The 11,404-nt window shown below is 42.6% G+C and overlaps 1 pseudogene and 1 gene segment (V, D, J or C); both read left to right on the top strand.

Annotated features, from left to right (window-relative positions):
* Positions 1–207: 207 nt before the first annotated feature.
* On the top strand, positions 208–1,592 carry LOC108514933 (Ig kappa chain V-II region TEW-like). The segment is given in 3 exon segments: positions 208–321; positions 692–1,014; positions 1,539–1,592. Coding segments are annotated over 3 exon segments (426 nt in total).
* Positions 1,593–10,912: 9,320 nt separating this feature from the next.
* LOC108514932 (Ig kappa chain V-I region Walker-like) lies at positions 10,913–11,404 on the top strand (annotated as a pseudogene).

Below are 11,404 nucleotides of genomic sequence, written 5' to 3'. Positions count from 1 at the left end.
GATCCTTCTTCCCTTGATTGTGGGTAGACTTCACTGAATCTCTCTCTGTTTTGTTCCAAGGAACATTTTATATCACATTGTTCACAGAAGAGACATTCCCCCTGCCCCATCAACCTTTTCCACCCCACTGCACCCACCATGGGCTGTCTGGTATCTGCTGTTTCTAGTATTTGCATACTGTCCCCTAGGGAGGACCTTCCCTTGTGAGTCTGAGATAAAAGCTCAGCTCCAACCTTGCCTTGACTGATCAGGACTCCTCAGGTCACCTCACAATGAGGCTCCCTGCTCAGCTCCTGGGGCTGCTGGTGCTCTGGCTCCCTGGTAAGGACTGAAGGAGATAAGGGAGGAGAATTGGGTGGGAGGTGAGCTCTGTGGGCTCCATAGCTTCACATGTTTATTCCAATAATATGACAGAGTCACATGGTCCATGCTCCAGGGAATGGAATTCATGTGTGTCTGATGAGTAATCAGGATTCACCTCCAGGGAACGATGACCAGTGCTCTGATTCAGAACTTGAAAATAAAGAGTTCCCTGCTGGCTAGTAAATAATGGGTTTATTTTAGAAAGTCTACTTTTCAAGATATAAATAAAAACTTTAAAAATGTTAATGTAAATCAATATCACAAGAGAAATTCTGAAAGTTGCTCATAATGATCTATATAACCTTGCATTTCTCTGTTATTATTTCAGGGACCAGTGGGGATATTGTGATGACCCAGACTCCACTCTCCCTGCCCGTCACCCCTGGAGAGCCGGTCTCCATCTCCTGCAGGTCTAGTCAGAGCCTCTTGGATAGTGATGATGGATACACCTATTTGGATTGGTACCTGCAGAAACCAGGCCAGTCTCCACAGCTCTTGATCTATGAGGTTTCCAACCGGGCCTCTGGAGTCTCAGACAGGTTCAGTGGCAGTGGGTCAGGCACTGATTTCACACTGAAAATCAGCCGGGTGGAGGCTGAGGATGTTGGGGTTTATTACTGCATGCAAAGTATAGAGTATCCTCCCACAGTGGTACAGCCTCAAACAGAAACCTCCCTGCTGGGTTGGCCCAGCTGCCCACATGCACTGCTTGTCTGGGGGAGCAGCTGAGCAGAGTTTCTGAGTCTCCAGAACAGAAGGCTGTTGGAGATGTCAGCGCAGGGTTTGCTGCTGAGGACGTTGGTCCCTGAGAAGTTCAATAGCACCTCAGATCCCAAATGTTAAATCCCCACCAGCTGCCACAGCCTGGGGAAGGCATAAGGAGGAGAATTCATGGGGGCCATGTGCCCTGGGAACAACCAACTATGATGAAGGGAGAGTGAATGAAAGCTCACATCCTCACCCTCCCTGTCTTGCCCACATTTGTCAGGTATGTGCAACTGTCAGAATAACCAGACCATGAATGCAGATTAGTGACAACACAAGTAGAACATACATGGGAAATGACCAGCTTGGGGTTTATTTCATACACGATGGCACTTAGTCATGTTGGGGAACTCATAGTCTCCCATCTCCCTAATTCTGCTCTCTGACTCGCACTAAACCCTCCTCTCCAGTGTCTTACAGGAGAAAGCACTGTGCACAAGCTGTCAGCGGGGGAGTATGGCTAAGGACACTGAGTAAAAATCTTTGATGTTGGATTATTCAAATAGACTTTGTAAACTCATGGCAGGTATGAGATCCTAATGTGAAAAACTGATTACTCCTAGTTATTATTTGGCAAGTGAAAAGCAGGTTTTCACAATTCCAAAAGTGGCCTTTGAAAATAAACTGCATAAACTCAAAGATGGAAAATATAAAGTTTATTTCAAGTTCAAAAGGAGACATTCAGAATTATGTTAGATTTTATTTCTCTCCCAAATTCTAAAATGTTGAAAGTATTTAGGCTAAGTACTATTTTAAAGTGGAAATTTATTATTGCATTTTCATAAGAAAAGGTTTCAAAGGATACAGAAATGCATTCTTTTCACATGGTTACATCATTACCTGAAAAGGAATCTGAATTCTCTATTTCAGTTGTAAATGCATGGAGCATCTATGCTTTTCATAGATTTTATTAAATATAGTGTTCTAAATGATATTGAACCTCATAATTTGTCTTGTGAGCTAAATGTCATAACACCATGTGATAGACACAAAATAATGACTGAATCAACAGAAGAAGATCCGCTTCAGGCTAAGGGTATAAAGTCACTTGAGATGATTGTTTATTCCAAGATAACAGATTCCATGGTAAGTGCAATTAAAATTCCAAAGTTCCATTTCTGTTCGGTTTAAAAATTGTATGGCAATATTTATATAGATATCAATCACACTGGAGCCCTCAAATGAAAATAAAAGTGGTGCAGCATATTTTTTAAACATAGCAATAAATGCATCATTGAGCTTAAAAGGCATTACACAGAATGCAGTTAAAGAACACAAAGTGTGCCGGGGCATGGTGGCTCACGCCTATAATCCCAACACTTTGGAAGGCTGAGGCAGGTGAATTCCTTGAGGTCAGGAGTTCAAGACCAGCCTGGCCAACATAGTGAAACTCTGTCTCTACTAAAAATACAAAAATCAGCCAGGCATGGTGGCATGTGCCTGTAATCCCAGCTGTTAGAGAGGCTGAGGCAGGAGAATGGTTTGAACATAGGAGGCGGAAGTTGCAGTGAGCTGAGATCATTCCACTTCACTCCAGCCTCATCAACAGAGCAAAACTCTGTCTTACAAAAAAAAAAGTTGGTGGCGGGGGGGAACACAAACTGTAAGTAGTATGACCCAGAGCTAAGAAATGCTATTGTCATCTTTAGCCCTCATGTGATTGACAGCATCTAAGGACCTTGAATTTCTTCTTTGCTGTGAGACACGAGATTAGTCCCAACCCATTCAAGATGGTTAGATATATTTAACAAACAAACAAACTAACAAACAAACAACTTATATAACACTGATGTAACAAAGGGCTACACTCTCCAAACAAAACGGTGAAAGGTAAATAATCCCCTAAACCTGAGAGAAGATACGAGGAGAATCAAAATTGGCTGGTACAAAGAAGCCTCTAGTTGCAGTTGACCAAATGTGACAAGGTTTCTGTGTCTGTGCCATGGCAGTGCAGAGGTAGGCAGGTGTCCTTGGTGGTGTTGGTGACCTACTCCATGAGGTCACTCAGATGAGCAGGAGGCACGACCACCCTTAGCACACAGCTTCCCTCCTTCCTCACAGTTGCTGCCCCCACGCCCATCCTCAGCAGCATGAGTGGAACAGAGTGAAGGGAAAGCTGTTTTCTTCTAAGGATCAAAAATCTTGAACTTGCAAATGGAAATAAATGTTATTTTTGCTCCAAGTACACATTTGAGAAATCTTCCATTGAGTGGACCTGTGGATAAACCCACATTTTTTGGTTGTTTTAACCTGAAAATGTATTTACATGATTCTTAGAAATAATTTTTGAGTCTAAAATTATATTTTAGCAGCTTATTTCAAGTTGTTATTAATCATTTGATAATTAGTTTTAAAATGTCATTGATTAAAAAAAAATCTGTTTCTCTAACTGTCCTCCACCGAAAGTAGTTTGTCTTTTAACCTCATCAGACTCCTTTTAAGCTCTTACACTGATCTTTTTTTTTTTTTTTGCAGATTCTGTACATTAAATCAATTTATTATTTATGATCAATTTATTTATGTATTTTGGTTACCACAAGTAGAAAAAGCCTATAAGTTGCTATACCAGAAACCAGCCTCTAGATGGCAAACAAACCACACACTTCCCAAAAGACAGCCAAGTTCTTAGACACCCTGGGAAAGGAAGAGGGCTAGTGTCCCATTAACAACTTGGAGCCCCCAAGGCAAGAATGGCCTGGAACATCTGGAACATCTGGGAGGAGACACCAGGCTGTGGAGTTGTGGGGAATCTGCTCTGTGCTCTGAGACTGAAAGCCCAGACTTGCCTCTTACCACTGCCATGACTGTGTCCCCATCTGCTGTGAAGTGAATGGTGTCTTCTAAATTCATGCTGAAGCCCTAATTGCTGAAAACTGTAAGACATGGAATGTGGGGATTATGTGCATCTTCCTGACACCACCATGATGCTCAGGAAGGAGACTTCTGGTTTCCTGTTAGGATTCTTGTTCAAAGCAAGATTTTGCCTCTTCTGCACAATTTCTTTTCCTGATTGTTTCTCTCTTTGACAGAAGATGGCCCAGGTGCTTCACTATTGAGTTTCAACCTCTTACCCAAAGCCCTCAGTCTAGTGTTGCTCTTTTCCTTCATGCTATTTTTGTTTGTTTATTTTCTTGTAATCATCTTAGCAATAAAACAATCACTTTTTTATTCTTAGCTATTAAAGATGTTATCTTAGTTAATTACAGTGGTTCCCTTCAGAATAATAAATGGTCTTTTAAGATGATGGTAAGAGATCCAAATGTATGTGCTTGGGAAGTTGCAAGAAGCTCTACCTAGCACGGATGCCAGTGCCTCTCCCAGAGTGCCCCATGCAGCTGGCCCCACAGAGTCCCTCTGTGCTGTCATATCACCTGCTGCCTTATGTGAATGAGATATTCTGGTTAGAATCCTGGTGGATGCTATTTGAGCCAGTGCCCACACAACTCCCATGACAACTGAGACCACAGGCCCCTGAAGACAATCACAGGTCTCTAGACTCACAGTTCATGACTGTCCTCTGCAGACACAGCTTCTCCCTATATGACTGAGGGTTGCCATTGGCTGTGTCCTTCCTTGTTCATGACAACAGGAGACAGAGCAGGTCTGTAGGCAGCCCTGCAAGCCAGGTTCTGTGCAAGCCCTCCTGTGTGGGTGCCTCTTACCTGGACACAGGGGAGTAAACCAAAAATGGACCTCTAAGCACCCTAGCCAATTGAATGAACTCCTCTTCTCAGCCAAAAATACACCAAAATCAACCTAAAATACACGTACCATCCATGATGGGAATGGATGTTCAGATATGCCTTAATATATCCTCCTCCCTTCAAAATTCAGGCACAACTGACCAGCTTTTAATATTAAAACAGAGACCTTGAGACTGACAAAGCAAATTCTTTGTAGCAATAAGATACCAACCTGACAGATACCAAGCCCTAGAAGTGTGGGGGTTCAGTCAGGCTGGTGGGAAAAATTTTAGTTATAATAGCCACAAACCGTCTTGGAAGGCCTAAGAGTTCGCATGACTTCAGTAATAGATCTGGCCGAAGGCAGTCTAGTTCCTTTACCGTTGGTTAGATGGACTGAAGAAGATACAAAGGAATGTGGGTGAGTTTATCTAACTAGCTTGTTTACTCATGTGTTCCTAAGAATAACCTTTGATCAACCATGGGTACTTAATTACTCTCTACTTGGCAACCATGTTAATTATCCACAGGTGTGTTGACTCAAAGCTTTTGTCATTAATCTGTGCCAAATAAATGGAGGCAGGGGCAGCTAGCCAGCATGCTTGGCTGCTACAAGTCTCTCTGTCCATAGCCGGCCTCCTTGGCCAGCTCCTTCACTGAAATCTTGGTGTTCAAATATGTTATTAATCTATCGTTCAGCTGAAGTACGCAGGACGGACCCCAACATATGAGAAACCAAAGTATTTTCCCCAAGATATTTTTATTTAATGTATTTTTAAATGCCTCTGCAAAACTGTTTCTTGTGGGAAAAATCTATATACTGTAGAGAATCCTACCCCTTTACAAGTCTCTTTCCTGACCAAGAGACAGTTAACTAAGAGTCTGGCACCTTTTAAGTCTGCTAAGAAACAATTACGATCTATCCTCTCTGAAGCCTGCTGCCTGAAGGCTTCATCTGGATGATAAAACCTTGGCTCCACAATTCTTTTTCTTAACCCAGAAACTCCTTTTTGTTGATCACAGGTCATTAGATAAACTCTTTCAACCACCTATGGAATCTTTGAATTCACCTATGACCTGGAAACCCCCAACACACCGCCTCCTTTGGGCTGTCCTGCCTTTCCATATCAAACCAATGTACAGCTTACACATACTGATTGATATCTTATGTCTCCCTAAAACGTGTAAAGCAAGCTGTAGCCTGACCACCTTGGGCACACATTCTCAAGACATCCTGAGGTTGTTTCACTGATATGTCTTTAACTTTGACCAAATATATTTCTAAATTGATTGAGACTTGTCTGAGATACTTGTTGGTTACAGGTGTCACTGGATACACTGAGGGAAGTGAAGAGATTTACGACCTTGAGAAAAGGAGGAAGCCAGGATGTGGGGGGAGAGAGAGAGAGAGAGAGCGTGCAAGCTTGTGATATTTGTACAGGACTAGCACTAAGACCTGGTTGTGTAACGGTGTAGTACTGAGTATTATTCCCAAATAATGAGGTTTCATTCCAAGGAGCCTATGCATGTGTCTTACCTGGGAAAAGGGCTTTTTCAGGTGTAAATTAAGGAGCTTGAAATAGGGCCATGATCTTAGGTTAATCACGTGGACCCTAAATGCGATCACAATGTCCTGAGAAAAAAAGAGGTAGAGAGACACTTACCATAGACTGAAGAGGAGAAGGCAATGTGAACACAGAGACAGAGATTGCAGTGATGTGTCCACAGCCAAGGAGAATGGAAGCCACCAGAAGATGGAAGAGCTAAGTCAGACTCCTCCCTAGAGCTTCTGAAGGAGCCAGACCTGACGACTCCAAGACCTTATACCAGTGAAACTGATTCTGGACTTCTGGTCTCCAGAACTATGAGTGATTCCATTCCTGTTGTTTGAAGCTACCACATTTTTTAGAACTTGTGACAGTAGCTCAAGGACACTAACACAAATGGGGCTCTGGGAAAATACAGGCTAAATGTGCTGTGGTGGTTTGCAATCTCTTACACATAAATAGATTGGTGGAAAATTTTGTGATTGAAGAAATGTACATGAAACCTAGAGTGTACAGAGAGGTATCTGTTAGTCACAAGATAAAGGCTGATAATTTTAGATGAAAATGACTTATGACTAGTAATATCTGACATATTCTGAGTTATTCAAGGATGCATAAAAGGGGTATTAGATACTCTTCTCATGTATGTGTGTGTCTATCTATACATGTATGTGCACTTCATGGTGCGTCAGCTGGTGGAACCCTCAGGACACCCCTTCATATCCTCAGTGCCCCATTTTACACATGAGGAAACTGTTCATGAGAGCACATGGCTGATTTGCATAAAAATCACTTGGTCGGCAGTTATTGAAGCAGAATTTGGAACCTAGGTCTGTCTGACTTTAACTATGTTCCTGCCACAGAGCCACATTCATTCCATAGAGGAACTCACAACCTAAAAAACCAGAGAAGAGACAAAGCCAGAAGTGCAGCACGGAGTTCTTAACACAAGCTCACCATGACCTCTGGTCCTCATCACGCTGACACAGCTTAAACTCAGATCCTTCTGCAGTTTTGTCTACAAAGGATAATTTTCTCAAAGCCTTTAGAAACACCAAGTACCTTGCCTTCAGATATTGTGGCGGGTTACATCTTGCATGGCCCTGACTACATTTTGTCTCCTCTGCCATCCCCATGTCTCTGACTCAGTCCTTACTTCTCAGATTGTGTCTTTTACATCTAATTTAACCTGCAAATATCAAAACAGCAAACCTGCAGTCCCCTTCTCTTCCATGTGTTGTGAGAGATGACCTCAGGCTCTCAGATACCAAGACTGTACAAGACCTAACCCAGAGAGTTACTCAAGAGTCTTTCTACGTAAGAAGAATTCTGGTGCTGGCTCTCTGCAATAAAAAAATAAAAAATTTAAAAATTAAAAATAATAAACAAATAAAATGAAAAATTGTTTTGTGTCTCTTGTTGAAATTGACAGCAAATAACAACAACACAGAACTATTTGGAACAACAGACAATAGTGATACACTCAGGGAACTAAAACACACCCTTTCCCCTAGCATTGGTTTCCTGTTGCTGCTGTATCAAAGTACCAGAACCTTACTGGCTCTACATAACACAAGTGTATTATCTTACATTTCTGGAGGTCAGGAGTCTCAGTGAAATAAAATCCCGTAGAAATAGGGCTCTATTCATTCTGGGGGTTTCAAGAGAGAGAATCCAATATCCAGCTTTCCATCTCTCTGATGTTCCCACATTCCTGGCTCCATGGTCCCTTCCTCCATCACTCCAGCATCGCTCTCCATTGTCCCAGCTCCTCTCTGGCTGTGACACTTCTCCCTCCCTTTTGTAAGGACCCCTGTGATTATGGTCTCACACAGATAGTTCAGGATACTCTCTTGATCTCAAAATTCTTAATCACGTCTGCCAAGTTATTTTTGACATATTCGTAAGTAATAATCATAGATTCCAGATATTAGGACAATGATGTGTTTAGAGGGTGTATTATTAATTCCACAAACAACTCTCATCATCCCCACAATGGTCTTCCCTTAAGGTAGAATAAAAATATCACAAGGCAGATTTATGAGGCAATAGATCTAGAAAAAACCTGAGACTCTAGGACTCTCTTATGTGTGGATGTCAAATTCTGGGGATTCTGATTCTCTGCTCTAAGTGGACTCCATGGTGTGCAGCCACTGGTGGAAGGCTTCTTTGATTTTGTGACCTCAAAAAAAACGAATCTCTGCTAAAGTCAAATCTAAGAAAGACTGGCAAAGATAAGTTAAATATGTCTTAATTTTTCTGAATTTCCTTATGCATTAATACATGAGAAGTGGCAATAATTTAAACCAAAGATATCCTCCAAGAATGAGGATATTTCCAGTCCCTTAGATTGGGTACCCCAAGTGAGAAGGATGACAAAGACTTCCATGCAGGCAGTATATTTACAAAGTGCAAGAAAGAAGTAAGTGAGCAAGGGAAGAGAGGAGGGACCATGAAAGCTGCCTCAGCAAGGAGCCATTTCTGAGGATGATGAGATCTCAAGCCCGTATAGAAACACACAAAAAAGTGCCTCTGTTATTCCACCTGAGAGATGAGGGAGCTGGGGTATGTATACACCTCCCATGTGATCACTGATTGATAGCCATCCCAGGGCGTTGCTATTTTCATGCAATGAAGTCATGCAGGCTTAGCTCCCTTCTCCAGGTTCAGAGAGAGCAGTGAGGAGCAGAAAGGGCCATAGAGAGTCAGCTAAGTATAATGAGTAGAATCACCAAGGTGTAGTAACAATGACTGCTAAAATTATGCAGAAAGACAAAAGTGCATTTGAATCCGGAGATGTATCTCTCTGAATCTGGATATCTGGATCCTGGCAGACTGTTCAGTCACCATTTCCCTGAAATCCAGTCCCCTGGAAAAGCAGCAGGAGGTTTGTGCACAGGCTGCACTACCTTGGTCTGGGCACTCCTAGTTGTGCATGAGAAATACTCCCTGGAGTTCCTGGGCTTCGGTCCACTGATACTGATGTAGTTTGCTCCACTTCCCCTGCTGCTGAACCAGGCTGACATGCCCTGGGCAAAGGCAGCTGTGTGAGGTATTGAGGTTCAAATCCGTGCTTAAGGTTTATCTGGACTCAAAATACTTTTTCATCTACATGGGCAGTGTCTTGGCAGTAGATGGAGACTCTCTCTAAATTGATGTGAGACAGGGAGGCTGGCATCTGGGGCAGGATGATGTCCTCACTCACTGCTAAAGAGTAAAAGAGGAAATGGTTACTGACGGTGCATGGCAAGAACATGCACTGGACAGCGTCCACCCTCACTAAGGAGAGAGGGTTCACTGACCTGGACCTTCCCCAGGGCCTCCCCATCACCTGCTCTTCAGAAAGCCAGGCTCTAGGGCAAATGCACCTAAGACACCAGGAATAGGCTGGTGGGGAGAGCAGCTCGGAGCATTAGCCAGGGGATGTGGTCTTTCTCATCCTACTTAGAAGCAATGGATTATTTGTGCCTAGATTGATAGAGGGCTTCAAGTTGATCCTAATCCAGGCTCCTATAGTTAGTGAGTGAAACAGAATTTAGTTAAAATAATCAGAACTGGCATCACTAGTCGGCCCTCCATGCTGGTGAACCATAAGAAATCATACGAAAGGCAGGAATGGGTATAGAATACAGGGATTCTCACACCAAGAGTAAGGGGCAGACCCTTTAGCCCCTGGGCATGAAAGAGATCCATAGCTTGGGATAATGGAGATCTATGCATGGCAAAGGTATCATCTTTGGGCATGTTCAGTGAATTGCTTTTCCTTATTATGCTAAGAACAGTGGCTTAAGTTTATTAGTAAATTCTATTGAATTTATTAAACACACTTCTGATAAAGTCTTTTTATTTTCATTTCAGAAAGCAAACATTTTCTCACTGAGAAAGACATTGTTAGTATCGCACTGAATACTTTTACACTCGTCACATTCCTTTGAGAGTAACTGAAAGTACTGACAGCCCCACATTCTACAACTTTATTATGAATTTTCTCCCCAAAATGTGGCTTTCCTACACACTCCTAATACAAGTTTAAAATGGGGAGGAGGGAGGGCTTGCATTGGGGAGTTATACAAGATATAAATGATGAATTGATGGGTGCTGACGAGTTGATGGGTGCAGCACACCAACATGGCATAAGTATACATATGTAACAAACCTGCACGTTATGCACATGTACCCTAGAACTTAAAGTATAATAAAAAAAAAAATATACATTATTTAATCCAGTCTTAGGTTCATTTAAAATTTTGAAAATTCAATCCAAAATTATGTTCTGTAACATATTTTTGTATTGAAAATGTTTGTATTTCGTATTGAAAAATATGTATGGCCGCCAAAGAGAAATGTATTCTGTGAAGGCAAATCTACGCTGCCCTGTCTGACTTGGTGAGCCTGGGGACACTGGCCCTGTGCTGAGTTACTGAGATGGGTCAGCCTTGCAGCTGTGCCCAGCCTGCCCCATCCCCTGCTGATTTGCATGTTCCCAGAGCACAGCCCCCTGCCCTGAAGACTTTTTCATAAGCTGGTCACACCCTGTACAGGAATCAGTCTCTGTCAAGACATGATGGACATGAGGGCCCCCGCTCAGCTCCTGGAGGTCCTGCTGCTCTGGCTCACAGGTAAGGAAGGGAACACTAAGAATATACTCAGTCAGGGTGCTCAGTAGTGTCTGCAACTTCAGGAAAGTCCTCTGATAACATTATTAATAGTATGAATGTTTGTTTTTATGTTTTCAATCTCAGGTGCCAGATGTGCCATCCAGTCTCCATCCTCCCCGTCTGCCACTGTAGGAGACAGAGTCATCACCACTTGCTGTGTGAGTCAGAGCGTTAACAATAATTTAGCCTGGTATCAGCAGAAACCAGGGAAAACTCCTAAGCTTCTGCATCCAGTTTGCAAATTGGGATTCCCTCTCGGTTCAATGGCAGTGGATCTGGGACAGATTACACTCTCACCATCAGCAGCCTGCAGACTGAAGATTCTGCAACTTATTTCTGTCAACATGGTTATAGTTACACTCCCACAGTGTCACAAGTCATAACATAA

Source organism: Rhinopithecus bieti, unplaced genomic scaffold (genome assembly GCF_001698545.2).
Source record: "Rhinopithecus bieti isolate Rb0 unplaced genomic scaffold, ASM169854v2 scaffold_34452, whole genome shotgun sequence".
Lineage (NCBI taxonomy): Eukaryota > Metazoa > Chordata > Mammalia > Primates > Cercopithecidae > Rhinopithecus > Rhinopithecus bieti.
Note: the sequence above shows the minus strand (reverse complement) of the source record. Positions and strands in the feature narration are given on the sequence as shown.